A 25,420-nucleotide genomic window follows, 5' to 3' on the forward strand; every position below is an offset into this window, starting at 1 on the left:
CCCTTTTTATGGCCTTGCCCAATCCGCTTCCCGGACCGGAGATCCTGCACAAAGCAACCATTAGATGAGAAAGATATTTCACATCCATGGTCGGCAATTTGAGAAACCGAAAATAGGTTTAAATTTAGTTTGGGAACAACTCTTACTTTTGGAACACAAAAATTTTGTGAATCTTTAAAAGAGCCAATACTTGAAATTTTCAAAAAAGTTCCATCGGCCGTAGAGACACAAGAGTCCTTTGAATTGGTGCAAACATCACTAAATGAGGGGTCATATGAAAAGAAGCTTCAGAGTCAAGGATCCAAGAATACGTACCGGGTGATGATGATGAAGCAATAGCCGCACCCGATGTGGAGGAAGAAACTTTTAGCATTTGTTGGAGAGCCATAGATATTTGTCCAAGAGTTTCTTTAATGTCATTGTTCTTGCCTTCATCTTCCTTGGTGGTGGTTTCTTCAAAAGAGGCCACTTTAGGCTTGAAGGTTCCAATAAGCTTTGGACAAGCGGGTCTAATGTGACCTGGCTCATTGCAATAATGACAAACAATCATTTTTCTTCCTCCATTGTAGTTTCCTTGTTTCCCAAAATGAGGAGGCTTATAGGTTCTAACATTGTTACCCGTTTTTGATACGGCAAGGACTTCATCAACATGATTACTCATGCCAAGCCTTGTCTCCTCTTTAAGTGATTTCGGCAATAGCATCCTCAATAGGAGGAAAAATAGATCTATGGAGAAGTGAAGATCTCACTTGCTCAAATTCGAGACGTAGCCCAAAAAGAAATTGAAACAATCGCTCTTGTTCCATTTGTTTTTGCCTTAAATCAATATCTTCCATAGAAACCCATTTTGACTCCAAGAGAGCCAATTCATCCCATAGTGGGTTTAGGGCACTATAATAGTCTTGAATGCTAGAATCACCTTGCTTGGTGGTTCTAATCTTTTCTTGCAAGAAGTATGCTCTTGCAAGATCCTTTTGGGTATACATACCCCTCATAAAGGACCAAGCCTCATTGGCTCTACGAAATTTAGCTATATTAGCACATACCTTAAGCTCCACATTGTTCATAAACCACGCAAGGATTTTTGCGTGATTGCTTTCCCAATCTTCCACTTCCTTTTGATGACTTTCAATGGCCTTGAGGCGAGCATCTCCCTCAAGAGCCTTTTCTTGACCTTCTTCCATCTTCATGAGCATAAGCTTTGGTTCCGGAACGGTTCCCATGATAAAACCCCAAAGCTTCTTTCATTTGAGATTATTTTCCATTGCCGATGCCCACATCATATAATTCTTTTCATTGAGCTTGAAAGATAGGTCAATCTTTGTCTCCATGATGTTGTCAAGAAGTGAGAAGATGTCCACTAAATATGAGATACACGAACCACACCTTTCCTTCAAGAATCGAGTGGCTCTGATACCATGTAACGAGATATTGCGGAAATATAAAGAGTGCATACAAGCACTTACAACAATGAATAAAAGAGACAATATCACAAGTCCACAAAGGGACAATACAAGCACAAGCCTTTAAGAAGGCAACAATATACAAAGCCTCTTATTGAGAAGAGAGAAAGCTCTCAAGAATGAAGATACACAAGGGGTTCACCCCTATTTATACAAGAGGGAGAGGAGGAAAAAGGAAGGCCAAGGGGCCTCAAAAGGAGAGCCAAAAGGGGGCTCCCATAGAGTCGTTGGGAGCCCCCAACGGTCACATTTGTGACTGTTGGGGGCTCCAACGACTCTATGGTTGGAGCCCCTTTTAGTCTTCAAAAAATACAAAAAAGAATTCGAAAAAATAAAAAAAGAAAATTACATTTTATGAAATTCGAAAATAGTTGTTTTCTAAAATAACTATGTGAAATTACAAAAATACCCCTATCGGGAATTGATGTAATATACAGTATATATATATATATATATATTAGATACATTTTAACAATTCTCAGATATCAGAAGCCCGCGTTATGTACTTAAAAAATGAATTTCAAAGTTTGAAGAAAGGCTCCATGACAGTCATGGAATACATAGGCCGCTTGAAGAGTATTACTGATCAATTGGCGGCTATTGGAAGTGTTATGGCAGATAAAGATAAAGTTCAACAACTTCTCAATGGATTGGGTCCTGATTTTGACATGTTTACCACAGCTTTATCATGCCTTTCGCAGTTGCCCACTTTTTATGACCTTCAAGCGAAACTTTTCCAGCATGAGATGATTATGAAACAAAGGGGCAGAAGGAAATGAATCAGCTCGTCCTCATTCAGTTTTGGCCATGGACACTTCTGTAGGTTTTGGACGAAGGAATGGAGGGCATCAAGGAGGCAGAGGTCGCGGACGTTTTGGGCAGGGAGGGCGTGGTATCTTGCCTACACCTAATATTTCAGGGGCTTTTAATACAGGGAATCAGAGGAGAGTGTCCACTTGTTTCTTATGTAACAAAAGAGGACATGTGAAAGTTGATTGTTGGTTTAATATACATAATAGAGGAAAAATAAACAAAATTGAGAATAAATCAGCTACTACTGTGGACACAAAAGTGTCATCCACAGATGTGCAACAACTTTTGTTATCAGCATTGTCACAGATGACGATCAAGCAAAACGAACAAGGCGAATGGTATGTTGATTCAGGTGCCGCCATACATGTTACGGGTAAGTTATCTCACTTATTGCCTTATTTTGAAAAATGTAGTATAGTTACGGGAGATGGAACTTATCACTCCATTAGTCATACTGGCAGTGCACATATCCCTATGTCAAAGTCCTCACTTCACTTTCCAATGTCCTTCTTGCTCCTAATATTAAAAAGAACATTGTTTTTATAGCTAAACTTGTTGACGATATGAATTCTTCCGTCGAATTTACTCCCTCTTTTGTTTATGTTAAGGATCTACGAACGAAGGAGACGTTCGCTAAGGAAGAGCGACAAGGAAACATGTACGTCTTCAAGGAGATTCCTTTAGTGTCTTCGTCTTCAGTCTCAGTTCTCCAGTTGAAGTCGTCCAAGCATTCTTCAGTGTCTTCACCTTCAGAGTCTTTGTTTTTCCCTTCATTTGAAGTTTTTAATTCATCTCATTGTAAAAAGTCAAATACTTGGCATAGTCATTTGGGACATTGTAGTCGGGGTTTCGTTGAAAACCTTGTATCTGATGGTCTCCTTCCAGAGTCTAGTTTATGTTCATTTTTTTATAATAATAATAAATGTTCTTCATGCGAACTCTGCAAAAGTCATGTTCTTCCTTTTCATATTATAAATAAAAGAGCTTCAAAGCCATTTGAGATTATTTGTTCTGATGTTTGGGGACCCGCACCTATTCCTTCTCTTCCTGGCAGCCGTTACTATGTTATCTTTATTGATTCTTATTCTCGTTATACTTGGATATATTTCTTAAAACACAAGCATGAAGTTTTTCAAATATTTTGGGAATTCCATTCGATGGTCAAAACAAAGTTTGCTTGTGATATTGTGCATTTACAATGTGATGGTGGAGGAGAGTATTCATCGAACGAGTTTATTGCCTGCCTTTCTTCGGGATAAAGGAATAAGTCGACAGGTTTCTTATCCTCATACTCCTCAACAAAATGGGGTTGCGGAGAGGAACCACAGGCATACTGTAGAGAGCGGATGAGCATGTTACATGATAGCAATGTGCCTGTTAGTCTCTGGACAGAAGTTTTTCACACATCTGTTCATATCATAAATTGTTTTCCTATGGCACTTTTGGATCGGAAATCTCCCTATTATACTTTATTCGGACAACATCCCTCTTACAATGAGCTGCGTGTTTTTTGTTGTGTATGTTATGTACATGTTGATTCATCTCTGCGAAATAAGTTTCAGGACAAGGTTGTCAAGTGCAGATTTGTTGGGTATGCAGATGAATACAAAGGTTATCGATGTTATGATCCTACTACAAAACGTATTAGGACCTCCAGAAATGTTGTTTTTGACGAACGAAATTTTCAGGTCAATGACTCTGCAGCGTTGCCATCTCGAGAATTATAAGTATATGATCCATGGATGAGCGCAGATCTTTTTGCTAATACAGGAGAAACATGTCAGACAAATTGTCCTTCCTTCGGCTTGAGTAGGGAGTTGAATGAGTCACAGATGCATGTTGAATTATCTCCAGTTGAGTCTCCAGTTGAACCACCCCCAGTAGAACGCTTCTCTGAGCAGATATACACTAGATGAGACAAAAATACAGAGCCGAGGAATGTGGAAAGCATCGTCAATGATCCGGCTCAAAGGTCGTCACGCATTAAGCATGCTATTCAACGATGGGTGAGTTATGAGACCTTCTCCCTTGATTTTGAGTTGTTTATATCTCAGCTTACAAAACAGGATGAACCCACTTGTTTTAATCAAGCTCTTCAATCCCGTCATTGGACTGAATTATGAATGAAGAAATGGAAGCTCTTCATGAATGCCAGACTTGGGAAATAGTCCCTCGGCCAGAAGGAAAGAATGTAGTTGGCTCAAAATGGGTTTATAAAACAAAGTATAAGCCTGAAGGAAGCAGTGACAGATATAAGGCACGACTTGTTGCTCGAGGATTCACACAACAATATGGTGAAGACTACGATGAAACTTTTAGTCTAGTAGTCAAAATGGGTACTATTCGTGTCATCATATCCCTAGCAGTCGATCGAGGTTGGAGCCTTAGCCAGATGGATGTTAAAAATGCATTTTTGCATGGAATTTTAAAGGAAGAAGTGTATATGGAGCAACCTCCTGGTTATGTCGAGAAGGATCCTACTGCCTGGGTGTGCAAACTAAGGAAATCTCTGTATGGGTTGAAACAGGCCTCCCGTTCCTGGTTTGAATGTTTCTCTATGCAAATTCAGAGTTATGGTTTTAGAAGATGCCCTCTGGATCACTCACTCTTTATTTACCAAAAGGCAGACATTGTTATACTTCTTCTTATATATGTTGATGACATTATGATCACTGGGAGTTCAGATAATCATGTGCAAGACGTGAAGCAGTTTTTAATGAAAACTTTCAAGATGAAATATTGGAAGTTGACAGACAACAAGACACATTGATACTCATGCAACAAAAATACACTCTTGACCTTCTGGAAAGAGCCGGGATGACGAATTGCAAACCAGTCAGTACTCCTGGTGTATTACATCAAAGGATGAGCTCTGAAGATGGTCATCTTTGTGTCAACCCTACAACGTATAGAAGTCTCGTGAGGATGTTACAGTACTTGACCTTTACCAGACCTGATATAGTTTATATTGTCAATCAGGTATCCCAGTTTATGCATGCTCCAACGGAGGGTCATATGGAAGCTGTGAAGCGTATTCTACGCTATTTAAAAGGAACTATAGGAGACGGACTTGTTTATCGCAAGAACGATAATCTGCATAGCGAACATAAACTCATCACTTATACAGACGCAGATTGGGCAGGGGATAAAGATGAGAGACGATCTGTCTCTGGATATTGTGTATATATTGGACACAATTTAGTGTCCTGGAGCAGCAGAAAACAAAAGGCAGTGGCACGATCGAGTACAGAGGCTGAATACAGATTGATGGCTGCAGGCACGGCAGAAGCCACATGGATTAGACACTTATTGAGTTATCTTGGGGAGACAATTATTCGATCATTTCTTCTATGTGACAATCAAAGCGCAATAAACATTGCATGTAATCGTATCCAGCATAGCAGAACGAAGCACATTGAGATTGATCAACATTTCATACGGCAGAAAGTCGAGATGAAGGAGATAGAACTACGTCATGTTCGAACAGAAGATCAAGTGGCAGACCTGTTTACCAAGGGGTTAACAGGACGTCAATTTTGGTTATTGAAGAGCAAGTTGTACATGCTCCAAAATCACGTACAACTTGAGGGAGGGTGTTAAAATATACCATGCGTATGGATCTGGATCCAGATCCATACGCATGGCATATTAAATGAAACACATGCTGAATTCATCTTCATTAATGGCATCCTTGTAATATCTCTGATATTACAAGGCTCGTTGTATACTTGTTTTGTTTTATAAAAGTTAGGGTTTGGAGGTCGAGCAAAGGTGTGCCGCCCCAGCCGATTGTGCATCTCTCTCTCTCTCTCTCTCTCTCTCTCTCTCTCTCTCTCTCTCTCTCTCTCTCTCTCTCTCTCTCTACTTTCCTGTGCAGGCTGAACCACACATACGAGATCGAAATCTCATAAAAGTGTCACATCTTAAGGGAACTATTTAAGGTGAATGGCTAAAATTTAAAAAAAAAAACTTTGCACAAGCTTTAAAATATTATTGCATAGCATAATGGGGTCAAATTTCAAACCTTGCTCTTTAGAAGAACCAAATGAGCAGGAATCAAGTGATTTTCAAATGCAGCAACAGAGAGGTAATCAATTCCTGTGTCAGATTTATGCAATGGGAAAGGAAATGTCAGAAGCAATTTAAAGCATGAAAATCATAAACTTATAGCATACTTCATGAAGGAAACAATAGAGAATACTGTACAAAATGATCTTAACATATACAAAGCTGCAAAAGAGCATTTAGAAAGAACAAAGAAGCAAATTGAATGATTCAAGAGAAACAGGAAAAGTGATGCCATAGCAAATCCACGAGCCTCTGACGTGCCATAATTTGCCAAACAGTACATAAATATTAAAACTTTGTTAATATTGATCAGTCTTTTATTGCAATTTGCAAATAGATAGCATGCTTCATAGTAAAGCTGGCTCATAAGCAGTTTATTTCGTGAAGTAACAGATTTGAGAAATTTCTGACATTGAAGTCGAGTGATAAACAAATACAGTGCATAAACATAAGTAAATAGTTCCTCTGCAGAATAAGTAAATACTAGATCCACAAAAGGAGTAGGGTAAGTGATGAAAATTTGCTACTGGAGCAAAAAACAAATGAATAAAAATGTGTAGATCTGTATCGAGTTCCTGCTTACCAATAAGTTGGATGTCAGTATTGTCCACCAACCACTGTGCACCATCCTTTGTAAATGCTACATAACTAGTGTCAAACTCTTTCTTCCACATGAGCTTCCTGAGAGAAGGAGAAGCTTAATCTTCTATTAAAGTGTACCAAATCGGAAGGGTTAACACCATAAGGAGAATATGCATGAACAGTTAAACTAGTCATAAGCTCTTATATGAACCATCAACACTACTTTAAAAGGGAGAAATTCACCATTTCAATTGAAATAAATTCATCAAGTACAATTACATGAAAAAAGATAGAAACTCATGCCAGTCCATCAGAGTGATCTAAATTGTAGTAACATGGATTTAACACGGTCACAAACATCATTCTTGCATCAGCACCCATTTTTCTTATAAGAATTTAAATATAAGTGGTTTTCTATAAAAATCCTTAGAGATTTTTAAAATATAAAAACTACAATTTTGGAAAACATAAAAAAACTGTTGAGAAATGATTTCTCGTTAAATTATCATGATATACAGATATCATCACACTAAAGTCACTTCAGACTTTTCCTTTTCAATTTATCATGAACTCTGGAGTTTATCTCATTTAATAAAAATTTATAATATGGTGATTCCAAATAATCAAATTAGTTATGAATTAAACCAAATTAGTCATAAACCACAAAGTTATGAATTCAAACAAGTTAAGGCACATAATCCAGAAAAGCTATTGAAAAGAGGAATTTTGATACAGGTGAATGAAATGAAATGGGGATCTTCGAAACACGTGCTTTGATTAACAAGAGCAAGTGTCAAGAATGACACTAAAGCATAACCCTTAAAAAGGGTATAACTGGAAACAAAATAAAAATAAAAATGTATTCTTTATTGATATGAAAAACCAATTGCTTAAGAAGCATTGGGGTAAAATACAAGAGGGGCTGCACCCCTTTATATACACAGCTGAAAGAGGACTCAATAGAGCTGTTGGGCACAGTCCAACAGCTCTATTTAGAGCTGTTGGAATGTGTCAGTCCAACAGCTCTATTAAGAGCTGTTGGACTGTGTCAGTCCAACCGCTCTATTGCTAGTCAAGTCTGGACAGGACTTGACTAGCAACAGTCATTCTAGTTCAAACTGAACTAGATGACATAAAGACAAAAAAATAAAAATAAAGGAAAAAAAAATACAGAAAAGAAAGAAATTAAAAATGTATTTATATATATATAATAATATAATATTATTATATATACATATATGTACAGTTTTACATTTTAACACTCCCCCTCAAACTTACGGTACAATGAGCGAAAGTTTATCTAAGAGAAAGTGAAATCGGGGAGCAGCGAGAGGCTTTGTAAAGAAGTCTGCTAACTGATATTCTGAAGTGACATATGGCAGATCAATTATCCCGTGTAGATATTCTTCTCTGACGTAGTGACAATCCATTTTGATGTGTTTGGTGCGTTCGTGGAATGTTCTGTTACTGACAATGTAGATCGCACTTTTGTTGTCACAACACATTTGTGAAGCCTTTGTTGCTTCAACTCCCATGTCAGCAAGCAGTCGTCGGAGCCAAACTACTTCCATGGTCGTGGTTGCCATGGCTCTGTATTCAGCTTCGGTGGATGAGAGAGATACCTTCTGCTGCTTTTTACACCTCCACGAGATTAATGATTCCCCTAAAAAGACACAAAAGCCAGTGGTTGAGTGTCTGTTATTGGGATCACCTCCCCAATCAGCATCAGTATATGCAATTAAATCAAGAGAAGAGGAGGAAGATAAGAAAAGTCCTCGTGAAAGAGAGGACTTGATGTATCTGATAATACGCATGACTGCTCCCATATGAACAGAAGTAGGAGCATGTTGAAATTGACTTGCTGTATGAACAGCATGTGCTATATCTGGTCTGGTAATGGATAGATAGGAAAGTGCCCCGACAAGCTGTCTGTAAGGAGTAGGGTCTGCAAGAAGTTCTCCATCATCAATCTTCATTTTAACATTAACAACTTCTGGAGTGTCAACTTTCTTATCATCAGTAATACCAGACCTGAAAACAATATCAAAAGCAAATTTAGTCTGAGATAATAAATATCCTCTAGGAGAATAAGCAACTTCAATGCCTAAAAAATATCTCAACAAGCCCAAATCAGTCATTTCAAAATGAGATTTAAGAAGTGTTTTGATTGTTTTAACTCCCTGTTTATCGCTTCCGGTGATGATCATATCATCCACATAGAGAAGAAGCACAATGATCCCTGCATCAGAATTCTTAATAAACAAAGCAGTGTCAGTTAAACAGAATTGAAAACCAATATCAATCATAACACGACTAAACCTATCATACCAAGCTTTTGGTGCTTGTTTAAGTCCATAAAGAGCTTTTTCTAAGCGAAGGACTTTACCCTTAGGAATACTTAGACCAGGAGGGGGTTCCATATATACTTCTTCAACTAGCTTTCCATTTAAAAAAGCATTTTTGACATCCATTTGAAAAATAAACCATTTTTTGATAGAAGCTAAGGCAATTAAGGTTCGGACAGTAGTCATACGAGCCACCGGAGCAAAGGTTTCTTCATAATCAATCCCATATTCTTGGGCATAACCTTTGGCTACTAAACGGGCTTTATATCTTTCAAGAGTACCATCACTCTTGGTTTTAATTTTATAAACCCATCGACATCCTATAGTTTTCTTCCCTGGAGAAAGATCTTGAATATTCCATGTAGAAGCCTTTTCAAGTGCATCTAATTCAGCTTTCATGGCTTCTATCCATTTGATATCATTTTTTGCTTGAAAATATGTGGATGGTTCTTCATATGAGTGAATTAATGCAATAACTGCCCTATATGTGGGTGAGAAAGACTCGTATGATACAAACTTTTCTGGAGGCCTCGAGATTCGGGATGATTGTCTAGTTGGAATGTTAGAATATTTCTCAAGTGCACATGGAGTATTAGACTCTTGTCGCCTGGAATATTGAATACTAGTATCTCTATGAACTTCTTCATTTTCAACATTAAGATCAATAATTCTTTGATCATCATCAAAGTTACAATCAAGGTCATATTCATCAGATGTTGATGTTAGATCTAGCAAAAAAGAGTACTCAGTGACGTCTTTTAATTTTCTAAAATCAAAGAAGCTCTCCTTTTCAAGAAAGGAAACATTTCTAGACACATATAGTTTATTATTTTTGAAGTCAAAACATCTATAACCTTTCTGGTTTTCAGCATATCCTAAAAAGGCACAGGGAATCGCACGAGGGGAAAGTTTATCATTTTTGTCAGTAAATATGAAACATTTGCACCCAAATATTCTTAATCTAGAGTAGTCTGGAGAAATGTTCATTAGTTTTTCAATGGGAGTGATATTTTGTAACGAAGAAGATGGCATCCTATTAATGAGATAGGTGGCAGTTAAGGCAGCTTCTGCCCAAAAGTCTTTAGGGACTTGATTTGCTATTAATAAAGTTCTAGTGGTTTCTATAATATGGCGATGTTTTCGTTCTGCCAGTCCATTTTGTTGAGGTGTATAAGGACAAGATCTTTGATGTGTGATGCCATGCAATTTAAGATAATTTTGAAAATCTGTGGATAAAAACTCTCCCCCTGAATCTGTGCGAAAAATAGTAATATCATTTTGAAATTTGTTTTTAACCATATTATGAAAAGTTTGAAAGTATGAAAATACTTCAGACTTATGTTTGAGAAAGTACATCCACGTATGTCGGGAGAAATCATCGACAAAAATAACATAGTAAACAAATCCTCCTTTAGAAATTACTGGTGCAGGACCCCAAACATCCGAGTGTATTAATTCAAGTGGTCTTGAAGAGAAAAAGGTTCTGTTCTGAAATGGTAATCTTTTCATTTTGCCGAGAATACAATCTTTACAATCAAATGATTCAGAGTTACAAAATTTTCCTAGATTTGGAAAATGTTGGATTTTGGCTATATGTGGGTGACCAAGTCTCTTATGCCACAGTTTCAACTCTATTTTTTGAATATTATAACAAAAAGCTTTCTTCGGCATTTCCAAAAAATCCATGTAATAGAGTCCTCCTTCTCTATGGCCTTCCCCAATCAGCTTGCCTGACTAGCGATCCTGTACCCAACAACCATGAGAAGAAAAAGAAATATTACACCCATAATCAGAAATTTGAGATACAGATAAAAGATTTAAATTTAATTTGGGAACATGTCTAATTTCTGGAATAAAAAAATTTTTTGTTTTATAAATTTTTTCAAAATTTCCTATTCCTTCTATTTCAAGAGAAGTCCCATCAGCAGTAAAGACCTTTGACACACTTGTTTTATTTTTAACACATTTGGATAGACTTTGATTATTTGGGGTCATATGAAAAGATGCACCAGAGTCAAGAAGCCAAGAAATTTTACCTAAATCAGAAAAAGATGAGGCTGCTGCGCCGGTTGAAGCTTCAGATGAGGAAGAGGCACCTTTGATGAGAGGCTGAAGAATCTCCATTAGTTGGGCCAGGGAAACTGGTGCATCCTGATCTTTAGGCTCCGATCCAGCAATTGCAGCTCTTTTTTCTCTCAGCTCCTTAAGTTTGGGACATTGTGGCCTGTAGTGTCCCGGTTCATGACAGTGATGACAAATAACTTTCTTCTTATCATAGTCACCATTTTGTCGGTTAAAGTGAGGAGGCCTATATGATCGAACATGATTCCCTGGTCTAGACACGGCTAAAACGGAATCATCTTCAATTTTTAAAGAACCTTTCCGGAGACGATTTTCTTCCATTGTTAACTCTTCAATAGTTTCAACAATAGAAGGAATTTTTCCCCGGTGAAGTAGGGCCGATTTAGTGGTTTCAAATTCCGGCCTTAATCCAGTGATAAACTGGTAAAAATGTTCAGCATCGAGTTGTTTCTGACGAAGCTCGATGTCTTCGGCACAATGCCACTTTGGTTCTAAAAGGGAAAGTTCTTCCCAAAGTTCGGACAACCCATTGTAATATTCACGAATAGTTTTGTCTCCTTGTGTCATCATTCGAACTTTTTCTTGGAGGTTGCACACGTGTGCAATATCTTTAAGGGAATACATATTCTTAAGGTATTCCCATGCCTTATCGGCATGATCAAATTTGGCAAGACTTGAGCATTTTTTAATGTCAACGCTATTGATAAGCCATGACATTATCTTCGCATGAGATATTCTCCATTCTTTCCATTTCTTCTCGTATGAGGCAATAGCCTTGATTTTCTCTTCTTCCGATAGAGGGACCTCTTTATCTCCCTCCTTTTTAGTAAGAGATAGCTTAGGTTCCGAATCGGAACCATCCACAATCCCCCATAAGCCTTTTCCCCATATATGGTGCTTCATGATTGAAGCCCATGTTACATAGTTCGTATCGCTTAGTTTCATAGGCATGATGGTGACTTTATCATTGTCATCCATCGATTACAAGGAGAGAAAGAATAGGGATAGAAGAGAAACAAGAAGGAAAATGAGAAAGAAAGAAAAAAAAACAATACAACAAGATGTGAAATCTTCTCCAATGAAGTGATAAAACACTTCTCTTCAATTGGCAAACACTTTTGCAAACGGGCACGAAAACCGAGGCAGCTTTTCCTCAAGATTTAGTACTTCCGCGGCTCTGATACCATGAAATGAAATGGGGATCTTCGAAACACGTGCTTTGATTAACAAGAGCAAGTGTCAAGAATGACACTAAAGCATAACCCTTAAAAAGGGTATAACTGGAAACAAAATAAAAATAAAAATGTATTCTTTATTGATATGAAAAACCAATTGCTTAAGAAGCATTGGGGTAAAATACAAGAGGGGCTGCACCCCTTTATATACACAGCTGAAAGAGGACTCAATAGAGCTGTTGGGCACAGTCCAACAGCTCTATTTAGAGCTGTTGGAATGTGTCAGTCCAACAGCTCTATTAAGAGCTGTTGGACTGTCAGTCCAACCGCTCTATTGCTAGTCAAGTCTGGACAGGACTTGACTAGCAACAGTCATTCTAGTTCAAACTGAACTAGATGACATAAAGACAAAAAAATAAAAATAAAGGAAAAAAAAATACAGAAAAGAAAGAAATTAAAAATGTATTTATATATATATAATAATATAATATTATTATATATACATATATGTACAGTTTTACATTTTAACAGTGAAGCAATGAACTCCCAAAAAATTGCAAGGTTATCTACCAAAAGCACTGGAACAGCACCATTTTAGCACAAAAAATTTTTGGCAAGCTTTTTCACATTAGTATCTCACTGAATCCATGATCATTTACATTATTCTATGCACAGTCCACAACCAATCTTATTGTAAGAAGACATGTCATTTAATTCTCTTAACTTTGCAAAAATCACAAGTTCTTTTAGACTGGACTCAACACAACTCACAGTCCTCGACACAACTGTTGGATGCCCAATTTGTTTTTTCAGAAAGGCTCTTGCCAGCCATAATTAAGCTTTTCACTTCTTTTTTTCCAAAAGAAAGGAACCTATCTACAGCAATTGGGAAAAAAAATACACATAAAAATCATGATAAGGACTGAGTTTGGTCAACCAAAACAACTTAGAGATGTACACCTGGACATCGAAGTAACTACATAGTGTCCATTATAGACAAATATTCATATGTATTTTGCAATGATGGCAATTTGGTTATTAAGATTATCTTTCATTATTTTTTATTTACACAAAGAAACCACCCAGAAGATCAAAGACATAGCCGCACTGGCTCCGCCTGCCGTACTTACGATCACTGTCCTGGCAGCGTAAAAACTCTGTGGGTGATTATCTAGTAGTGTTATATTTGTTTAATTGCTAAATTTATATAGTATTTGTCTACTATATGTCACCAGCCACAGTTACAATAATCTAGCCTTAGTGCCTTTCAAAATACTTTCATAAACCATGCAGTAGGCCAGAAATAAGCCACAATGCTACTTCTCTTTCCTGGACACCATCAAATTTGCAAGTCACTGATGTACCAAAAAGTCCCACATCCCATTAGATCCTCGTTGCTATTAGTAACACCATCCCAGTTCAATGTAAGCTTTAACATGTATATTGCATATCTGAAGTGTTTGTATTTTACAAGATTTTGAATATTTGTCCATCATCCTTGCAAAGATAGGCACTTTTCCATCTCAATATATTATATTCACATTGAGATACTGCCATGATATCGTTTTCACAAAATTCAGTTTTACTCTAAAGAATTCCACCTGTACATCATAGACCATCACAAGAAACTGAGACTGCAAGAAAGCACTGAGGACTATATTATTATACAAATTCTGCATTACTCTGCTCTATTACAGTCACAAACACAATGTGGTGCAAAAAAACCTAAATGCTTACAACAGTTCTCAGAACATACTACAGCCAAAAATATGCAGGAAGTAGCATACACATCCTAGATTCTTAGGGCATAAATTGTAGAATACTTTTGAGTGAAATGTAAAACAATAAATATGGCCATGTATAGCAGAGACAACATGGAAATTGGAATAAAACATTTTATAATAACCTGTCTGTATTTAACGTTCTAAAGAGTACGCGCCGTACTCCCTTGGGAATATTTAACGATTCCATTACTTCAGCTGCAAAACCAAAAGAATTTGCAAGTCAATATATATTATGGATGCGTAACTGGCTTCCAATCATGGCAAATTATAAAGAAAAGACAAGTTTATCCAAAAATGTAACAGAAAGGAATAGTTTTTACATCTTCGAAAGCATTAAACAACTGATTTAGTATTAAGAATTGTTTTGTTTCTCAAACTAGTTAAATGAGATTCAAAGAAATGTTAAGACAAAGTTGAAAAGCCATGCTACTAAGTTATGGACACAAGAATCAGTGTAAAATTCAAGTGTGCAGAGTTGGATGCATAAATGCTTAAAAATAAGATACAGCGACATACATACATACATATATAAATATATATATGGGCAAATATATGGTGGTTCGGTACCACCATATTATGGTGGTACTTGACTACTACCCGTTGGATCATCCCTGATCCAACAGTTATGTGTAGAGTCAGACACCCAAATTTTTCTAAGATGCCCAAATGATAACATTGTTGGAAAGTGTTTTTTCAGGTCCTAAGGCTGAAATCCCAAAACCAAGTCATTTCCAACCCTAATTTAGGAAAAAGATTAAAACCAAGTCATTTTCAACCCTAGTTTAGGGAAAACCCCAAAACAAAGTCATTTTCAACCCTAGTTTAGTAAAAAACTCAAAAAGTTAGGTATAACCCTTAGAATTTTAGGAAAAACCCACAAAAATATCAAAAATACCCAAAATATGATAAAATCCCCAAATTTTAGGGATTGCCATCCGACAGGAGTGTCGTCCGGTAGGAGTGCCGTCTGGTAAGAGTGTCATCTGGCAGGAGTGCCGTCCGATAGAAATGTCATCCGGTAGGAGTGTCGTCCGATATTAAGGATGACAAAGTGTCTCTGTCGTCCAATCTTGTCTCATCACCGTTTGACCCGTCAGGTATTGGGGACGGCAAAAGAGAATGTTGTCTGATATGAAACGAGACAACTTCTTTGTCGTTCGTTGCACCGAATTTGTGGATAAGCCATTTAGCTTATCCCTATCTTCTTCCTAACTGCCTCCCCTCTTTCTGGATAGGTCTTATCCTTATTTGGGATAGACCTGAACCCATTTGGGTTGGATCCAGATCCGAGAATCCAGTACTCCATATCTTGTCCAAAAAACCTATAAATATAATCCTTCCCCTTGAGCTTGCTCATCTGGAAAACACATATTCAAGTGCTAGGACTGCAAAAACAAGTTATGCCAGCACTCTGTCCCGACGCCATAGAAGAACACCCGTACCTATGTAGAGGCGCTAATGGACGAAAAAGAGCCTAAAAGCTAAACAGACTTTCAAATCCGAAAAAGGTATTTTCCATATTCATAATCTGCTTATTTAAATCTTATATAATCTTTTGATTGGGTGGTTATACACATTTTTATATTTGTTTGCATACCTGAATTCTCGATGGTGTGATTCGAGCTACAAAAATCAAAAACCTGCTTTGGCTTTACCTTTCCTTTGGGCAAAGGACAGTCAAAGCTTGCATACGGCGTCCCCACATCTTTCAAAAGGATTTTGCGAATCCAGGTAAGTCCCATCTTTCCCAAACTTTCAAATTTTTATCAACATTATACTTGTTTTTAGGATAAAAATGTCCAGCATGGAGATCCTTAGGCAATGTTTCCAAACAGAGCCTTAATGAAAGCAAGTAGTTGGCTGGTTCTTTAAGCCAGATCTTACTATTTTGAAAGCTAAGGCTTGCCAAAATGCAATATGTTTGACCTTAGGCATTCCTTGCCATCTATGTCACATGGGTGCGGGTGCGGGGTTGTGGCACTTTCAAAAAACTTGGGTGCGGGGGTGCGGCAAAATATAAAATATATAAATATATATATAGTCCAAAAGTTGGACATAAATGACCATGGGTGCGGTCAACAGACCTAGGGTCAGGTTGACCGCACCGGGTGCCGCACGCGCACCCACGTCGCATCGCGTCGACGCGGGTGCGGCACCCAGTTGGCCGAGTCCCTGTGACATAGCTTGCCATATTCAATTCACCATTAAAAGGCCGCTCCAACCTCTCTCTCTCTCTCTCTCTCTCTCTCTCTCTCTCTCTCTCTCTCTCTCTCTCTCTCTCTCTCTCTCTCTCTCTCGTTTTGTTCTCTGTTGTTACCACTTTTAGGTTAGAGTACATCAACCATTTTATAAAGTTTTTCATTGTTACACAAACAAGTTTTGAAAAATAATGCTTGTTAATTGTTACCTTTTTTTTTAAAGACACAAGTTCAATACATTACTTTTATATTTGCATCCTTAAAGCAAGATACAAATGTTTAATCTGATTGGCTACAGATCTATCAAATCATATTTTTTCTTCGATTTCAAACCAGATTTGGGTCATTATTTTGACTCGAATTTAATTCGGATTCATATTAAAATCAAATCTGGCTGCATTTTTAACATGTAAGTAGCTTGTTTTTATTATTCTGTTGGATCTAGTATTTTCGCACATTTTTTATTCAAATTCAACTTTACCTCATTAATATATGATTTAGATCCAAATCTAAATTTGGATTTATTATTTTTATTTCAGATTCAAATTTGGACTTAGCATGATTCAGCCCCAATTTGATCCATTATTTAATCTATATCTAACATAGGCTCAAATATTGTTAGTAGCTTTTTTTATACAAAAATATCTTTCAATAAATTAGAAAATTTGTTTTTTCTTGAGAAAATATTGGTATATTTGAATTTTAAATATATAAAATCATGTAAAAGTATAAGAAAATATTAAAAAATAAAAAAAGATAAATATTGCATTCATAAGGCAATAATATCATGATAAAACCACTATTTTCAATGTAGAAAATATTTTAAAAATAGCATATTTTGTTATTTATATCATTTTTTAAAATCTCACGATAAAATATGGAGATTTTCAAAGCAATATATGTACATTTAGTTTTTTTACAAGAGAGAGAGGTTGAAGCCTTGAAGCATCCTGTAAAAGGTCCTTTTTCTTTTGCTTTTGCTTTTGCTTTTGCTTTTGCTTTTGCTTTTGCTTTTTTCTTTTTGAAAAAGAGGCATAAAAAGTTAAATGTGATATTTTCGAGGACAGCCAAAAAGTCAAAATTGAGTTTTAAAAGGCTATGTTATTGCATTGTGGGAGCCGGCTTAAAGATCCAGCGGGCTCCCTACTCTTATAAAAGGTATCCACGCTGGACACCTACCTTTACTCAAGAATATCACCATAATATGATCCAATGGTTAATGAATTGGTACCACCATAATATGGTAGTACCGATGAAAGAAACCACGCACTTGTGTATGTCGATTCCCCTTTGTCAGTGTTGAAGGGGGAGAAGGTAGAAGGCTGCAGCAGGTAGCACGATTCTCAAATGAATAGCATCGTGCCCTATCCCTTGATGCAAATATATAATACACAGATTGGATCGGGTCTGTGATTCTTTGTCCAGACCCGATATTCCAGAGATAATCTATCATGTGAGGATACAAGGATACGGGTCCAGATCTGGACCCGTATATACATATACAGTCTTAATAGTCTCCCTCAAGTTGTGCATGGTTTTGTACCATGGACAACTTGTTTTTCAAAAACCAAAAGTGGATGCTGGTAAGTCCCTTAGTAAACAAATTTGTCACTTGATCAGCCGTGGGAGCATAGGCTGGCTCAACTTCTCTATCTTCGATCTTTTGCCGAACAAAGTGTTGATCAATATCTATATGTTTGGTACGACTATGATGAATGGGGTTGAAGGCAATTTGTATGACACTCTGATTATCACAAAAGAGATTGGTGGGCATAATAGATTCTCCGATCTCAGTCAAAAGATGTCTCAGTCATGTAGCTTTTGTTGTAGCAGTCGGCCATAGACCGATACTCAGCTTTTGTACTGGATCGTGCAACTGCACGTTGTTTCCTGCTACTCCATGCTATCAAGTTCCCGTCAAAAAAAACACAATATCCAAAAATTAATCGCCTGTCATCTGGATCTCCAACCCAATCTGCATTTGTGTAAACATTCACTCGATGTCGCTCCCCTTTGAACTTGGACCGATTATAAACTAGACCATCTCCAAGAGTTACTTTTAAATATCGAAGAATTCTCTTAACATCATTCATATGCTTTGTTCGTGGGTCATGCATGAATTGTGACACTTGGTTCACTGCATACACAATGTCTGGTCCGGTGAAGGTGAGGTATTGAAGCATACCAACGAGACTACGATATTGCCTGGAGTCTTTATATGGTTCCCCATCTTGAGAACTGAGTTTGTGATTTAATACACTAGGAGTGGACAGTGGTTTACAATCTGTCATGCTTGCCTTTTCCAATAGATCCAAGTTATATTTGTGTTGGGTTAATGAAAGAGATCCATTTTGTCTATTCCCAAGAAATAACGCAAGACTCCCAAATCTTTCATTTTAAACTGCCGACTCAGTAAATCATTGGTGGCTTCTATGTGTTCATCTGAATTCCCAGTAATAATAATGTCATCCACATATATAAGAATCAAGGTACGTGCGTGACGATCACAGAAGATAAATAATGAATGATCGAGGTGGGAACGAATGAAACTGTATCGCTGAACTTCAAGGGAAAAACTGTCAACCCAAGAACGAGAAGCCTGCTTTAACCCATAGATGGCTCTTCGTAGTTTGCAAACGTGTGTGTTGGGGCTGTATTTTGCATAACCAGAGGGTTGTTCTATATACACCTCTTCTTTCAGGCTATCATGCAAGAATGCATTTTTGACATCAAGCGGACTAAGAGTTCATCCATAGCGGACTAAGAGTCCATCCATACTGAACCGACAAAAACAAAATTAATCGAATAGTTCTCATCTTGACCACAGGACTAAAAGTCTCATCGTAATCTTGCCCATATTCTTGAGTGAAACCTTTTGCCACCAACTTTGCCTTGTAACGCTTAATGGATCCATCAAGTTTATACTTTATTTTATATACCCATTTAGACCCTACAACATTTTTATTTGATGGTCTAGGAACAATCTCACAAGTTTCACACTCATATAAGGCTTTCATTTCTTCATTCATGGCTTCAACCCATTTGAGTGACATAGATGCTTGTGAAAAACTAATAGGTTCATCATATTTTTCAATCTGGGAGATGAACAGTTGTAAGTCTGTAGAGAAGTTATAACTAACACATCTTTCAATAGGATGATGAATTCTCTCAGGTCTTCTAGGTTGCACATCGGTTCGTTGAGCATTGTCTTTATTTCGTCATACATAAACTGCTCCTTGGAACTTGGTAACATCTGAAACGGTAGGCATAGTGCCCTGGGTATTTGGTGATTCTTCCCTTTGTGAACACACATCAGTTTTATTATGTTCAGCCGATATGGAATGACATGAGGAAGCATCGTGTGTGGCCATTTGATCGAATACCTTAGCAGCAAGCCACGGCTGATAACCTTCATCATCCACGTTGTGTTCTTCTACCCTTCCCGGGCTCTTAATATGAGTCCCATCAAACACAACATTCTGTGAAATTCTGATTCGACTAGTAGTGGGATCGTAGCAACGATAACCTCTGTACTGATCAGCATAACCAACGAACTTACACTTGCTTGCCTTGTTCTGGAACTTGTCACGTTGGGAACTGTCAATATGAACATAACATACACAACCAAACACTCGCAATTCATTATAATCAGGGTGAGTCCCAAAGAGTGTAAAATAAGAAGATTGATTTGCATGCAATTTCATTGGCAGTCAATTTATGACGTACACGGCAGAATGAAAAGCTTTTGTCCACAAGATTAAAGGGACATGAGTACCATGTATCATGCTCAGTGCACTTTCTACGATATGCCGGTGTTTTCTTTCTGCAACACCATTTTGTTGTGATGTGTGTGGACAAGATATTTGATGACTTATTCCATTATCCTGGAGAAAATTAGTAAATTTCTTTGATAGATATTCTCCCCCACCATCACATTGGAAATGTTGTATTTGAGAAGAGAATTGATTACAAACTAAGGCACAAAATGCACGAAGGAGCTTGAACACTTAAGATTTGTATTTCATAAAGTAGATCCAAGTATATCTGGAATAACTATCAATAAAAGTAACATAATAGCAAGTGCCCGACAAAGAAGATTGTGAGGCAGGTCCCCAAACATCAGAATAGACAATTTCAAAAGGCGCAGAAGCTCTTTGATTTATAGAGTAAAAAGAAAGAACATGACTCTTACATAAATGGCAACTGGAACAAAAAGAAATATCAGACTCAATACTCAAACTAGACTGTGGAACAAGTCCACTAGACACAAGTCTTTCAATAAATGAATGATTACAATTACTCAAACAACGATACCAAATATCTGGCTTATTACACTGAGACAGACTAAAACAATCTTTGAATAACACTGGCTGAATTGGCTGTGGGTTTATTGGAGCAGCACGAGCAGAAAGAGACCCCTTGAGGACATACATATTTCTCTATCGTTCTCCTTCAACGAGCGTCTTCTTCGTGAGAAGATCCTTGACACATACAGAAGGAGTAAATTCGACAGAAAAATTAGGATCATCAACAAGTTTAGAAACAGAAACAATATTTTTAACAATACTGGGTGAGTGATAAACATTAGATAAAAGAAGGAAGAAATTTGAGAGTGGAAGAGAAATGTTTCCAACATGAGAGATAGAATGGAGGGCACCATCTCCAGTTTTAATATTAAATTTACCACGATAAGGGATGGGTTGTGAAATCTTACCAACATCACCTGTCACATGTGCACCAGCCCCAGAGTCAATGTACCAAGTTCCTTGCTTAGTATGCTTGAAACTTAACTCGAAAAGAGCATAAATCAAAAGATTCTTCGCATTCTCCTTTTCATCCCTTGCTTGTCCTCTAGTGGAAGGCCCAGTACCATTAAATATGCCTTTGTTTTGCGGATTATGCCAGCAATTTGCATTAATGTGCCCATTTTTATTACACTGAAAGCACGTTGGTATATGTCTAGAAGATTGGTTCCCTGGGAGTAAGTTGGGTGACACGTTAGGCGTGGGAAGTAATCCACAACCTCCTTGATTACCTCTTCCTTGTCCCCGTCCACCTCGAAAGCCTCCATGTCCATGTCCTGCCACCATGCCTGTGACGAGAACCTCATGATTGCTATTTTGAGTCAACTCCTCACCTCTAATAGTAACTTCATACTGCAGTAGTTTCGCCCGCATATCATCAAAGTTAAGCAATGAAGGAAGACATAGAAGAGAAGTGACCAACATGTGATAGTTAGATCCAAGACCATTCAGCGTTTGTTGAACTTTCTCTTTGTCAGGAATTACACAACCCACCATTGCTAATTGATTTGTGATGCTCTTGACTTTGTTCATGTATTATATAACCGATAAATTCTCTTTCTTTAAGAGCTGGAACTCTCTCTTTAAATGAAGAATCCTAGCCTCTAAAATCTGTGAATAGGTCCGCGCTATTATCTGCCACAGTTCTCTAGCTGAACATTCATCTGGAAAGACCACTAATACCTCTTGAGAAAGTGTAGAAGTAATGTAAGCCACAACCGTCTGATCTTTTCTTTTTCATGTCGTAAACTCTGGATTGTGAACTAGTTTATTAGAAACTTCTCATTTATCATCTCGCTCTTCCTGGAGGATAAACTCAGATGGTGCATGAATCGTTCCATCGAGGTGGCCAAAGAGGTCCAAACTACAAATAATAGGCAAAATTTGCCTCTTCCCAGGTCAAGTAATTGGAATTATTTAATTTCTCAGATATGAGTTGACCAAGAAAACTGGACGGAAGTGATGGGGAATCCATGAGAAAAAGAGACGAGTTGACGAAGAAGAAGAATAAGAAAACACGAAAACACGAGTTGAATGAAGAGGAAGGTAAGAAAAATTGTTCAGCAATTCAATGACCCAGCAACACAGACTTGTCCGGACCTTCTTTTTTTTTGCGCGCGGACAGTCTTGATATAGTCCTTCAGAAATGCTTTGTAGAAATCGTGATCTGGAACGATTGCAAATCTGGTCTTAAAAAAATAACTCGTGCTTTGAGTTATATGCTTTGACTTAGAGGAAATCGTGATTCAACGATATATGCAAAAAAAGAACAATTTCTTATTTAAACAAAAAATCAGATGTAAAACGAAAACATAAGGGAAAAGAAATTGATCAGATTCAGTTTTGACGTTAGAAGAAGGAAAAACTCGATTTGATGCAATCAAATTAAATTCAATTTGCTTTCAGACGATAAGATATGATCTGAATGATCAGATTCGACGTTAGGAAAGAGATTGGGTGGCGATCGGGATTCAAAAGAATCAAATCTGATCTGATATAATCAGATTTGATTTGCCACTTCTGGAAGAAAGGGGAAAATCAGGCTAACATGACCTGAATCGATATAGAGAAAAAATTTTGTTTAGGGGAAAGAAAAGAGGGTGACAAATCTGATCAGGCAAGATCAGATTCAGATTGGCGTTGAGAGAAAAGAATAACTCAAAGAAAAATGTTCCAATATGATCAAATCGATTTTTTTTTTGAGAAATCGCAAACCGAGTTTACCTTGTCGGGTTGACTCGCTAGATGTCTGAGCTGAGCCGAGCCGAGTCACCATGTTGACTCGGCAAGTTTTAAAACCTTGATATAAACCTTTAATTTGGGGTTTAATAAGGTTAGAGAGCCTTCTAGGTTAATTTGGTTATTTTTGGAAGTTTTTAAATAATTTTAATTAATTAATTAATTGATTATATTAATTCCGAATTTTGGTTTAGGGTTGATTAGGACTTCTTAAAAAAAAAGAGTCCCTATACTTGCCTAGAAAGAGTTAAGAGGATTTAAGGACTTTCAAAAAAATTGGAAAGTTTTAGAAAAGTCAACATGAGAGTTTTTAAAAAATTGAAAAACTAGGGGAGAGTTTCTCATATTAGAGACTCTCCAGCCCTTTTAGAAAGGGATGGAGAAGGGGAGGCGTCACCCCCTCTCCCCCACTTTATATAATAAAAGAGAGAGAGAGAGAGAGAAGGGAAAGAAAGAAGAGAAAGAAAGAGAGAGGAAGAGAGAGAAAGGGAAGGAGAAGAAAGAGAGGAAGAAGAAGGAGAAGCCTTCTTCTCCAGCCATCAACCCCTTTTCACCGTCGTTTTCTTTTATTCTCTCTGGTTCAAGCACAAGGTACGGGTTCCTCTTTTGATTTCGAATGAGAAAAAGATCACGGATTCGCATTTCATGCAATATTTTAGTGAATCCCGTGAAAAAAAGCGTAAATATGGATGTTTTTTTGTGGATGTGTATTCATATATATGTTTATATATATATATATATATATGAACACTTTAATCCATGGAGCTAGACCAATCTTCCACGCGTTTAACATGAGCAGATCTGGTCCAGACCTTGTGTTTGAAGTTTTGAAAAGTAATATGAATCAGTGCAAATCTGTTTAGTAAGAAAGAAAAAAAATCTGTTTTTTTATTGTGGTTCAATAGTTGAATAGATGTATTGAGGCATATGCATGGCTGTTTATTTTTCCTTATTGAGATTATGCGAAATTGTAAATCAACATATGTTTGATGTTTGGAAAAGAAAGAAAAAAAAACTGTATGTATAAAAGTACACACAGACTTCCTTGAGTACCTGTGAATGTCTGATTGAAATCTGTATGTATAAAAGTACAGGATTTTCAAAAGAAAATTTGTATGTATAGCAGTATGTTGTTTCACTTTGGGGGTCACGGTCGGACCTGGGCTGTGGGGTGCAGCCTCGTCAGGCTTGTTCATGACAGGCCTGACTCGGGGTTTTGCAGGGCCCAGCCGAGTGGGCTCGGCTGGGCAGCATGATGTATCTTTTTGAGAAAAAGAAAATCACAGCGGACTGTTATGTATAGGGGCTGCATATGAGCCTGGGCAGCAGGCCAGCTGAGTCCAGCTCGGCTGACCAGGCGTGACCAGGTATGGCTACACTTTGATAGACCGCAGGCCCAGCTGAATCCATTCAGCTGGCCCGGTCTGTCATACTGTTTGTGCCCAGCCAAGTGGCTCGGCTGGATAGCAAAAAAAAATAAATGTTATATATTTAATACTGGGTGTTGTTTGCAAATATATATATATATATATGTGATTTTTTTTGTTCTAGGGACCCCAGCCGACAGACAGTCGACTGGGTACTGTTTGGGTTTAGGCCCCAGCTGGGGGAGGGGGGGGTCATATCTGTTTAATCTGTATATATATAGTGCATTTAGGCTAAGTTTTGGATTCGTTTTAAAACTATGGTTTTAATACCTGTTAAACCTGAGATTTTATTTATTCGAACTGGTACTTTAAAATGCACGTTAGATCTAGATTTTTAGCTAACTAAGCCTGAGTTACTGTACATGTTTTAAGTCTGGATTTAATTAAATCAATCTGGGTTTTTGTTAAACATGTAGACCTGGGGTTATTCAATTTGTAAACCTGGGATTTTATTAAATAAACCTGAGTTTTCGTTTGAACATACAAATCTGGGATTTTGTTAATGAATCTGGATTTGTCCAAGGTATAGTTATAAAATTTGATTTCGGGTTGTAAAGGTAAATTCTGTTTCTTTTCAATATGGCCATAAATCTGATGTGAATTAGAGCCAAACGGCAGCTTCAATTAACATTGCATTCAAGAGTTTCACGGCATTGCTTTCTTTCTCTTAAGTTCTTTGTGGTGGATTACTTTTTTTATTGTCCTGCAGTCTTAAGAGATGCATTTTTGTTGCTATTACTCATCAAACCGAACCATTGTAATGTTAATGTGGTACTGCCTCTGTTTTCGTTCTGCAAATTATTTGTCTTACTTATGAGGCCTATGTACATGTGATTTCATTGATGTTTCTCTACCTGCGACTGTGACCATGACTATGCCCCTGTGTTATTTTTAGAAATCTGAAATTTATTCACCTAAGCTATGATATTGATTTATGTTTG

The 25,420-nt window shown here is 37.4% G+C and overlaps 1 protein-coding gene across 2 annotated transcripts in view; it reads right to left on the reverse strand.

Annotated features, from left to right (window-relative positions):
• LOC149834794 (cyclase-like protein 3) overlaps positions 1-25,420 on the reverse strand; it is a 65,590-nt gene that overhangs the window by 13,077 nt on the left and 27,093 nt on the right. For both annotated transcript variants that reach the window (XM_090010294.1, XM_090010295.1), the window contains 3 exons: positions 14,435-14,507; positions 6,928-7,025; positions 6,301-6,374 (listed from right to left, as the gene is read on the reverse strand). In XM_090010294.1, the coding sequence (XP_089866420.1) occupies positions 6,301-6,374; positions 6,928-7,025; positions 14,435-14,507 (245 nt within the window). The remainder of the gene's footprint in view (positions 1-6,300; positions 6,375-6,927; positions 7,026-14,434; positions 14,508-25,420) is intronic.

This window comes from Nuphar pumila, chromosome 6, assembly GCF_984573655.1.
Source record: "Nuphar pumila chromosome 6, dmNupPumi1.hap1.1, whole genome shotgun sequence".
Lineage (NCBI taxonomy): Eukaryota > Viridiplantae > Streptophyta > Magnoliopsida > Nymphaeales > Nymphaeaceae > Nuphar > Nuphar pumila.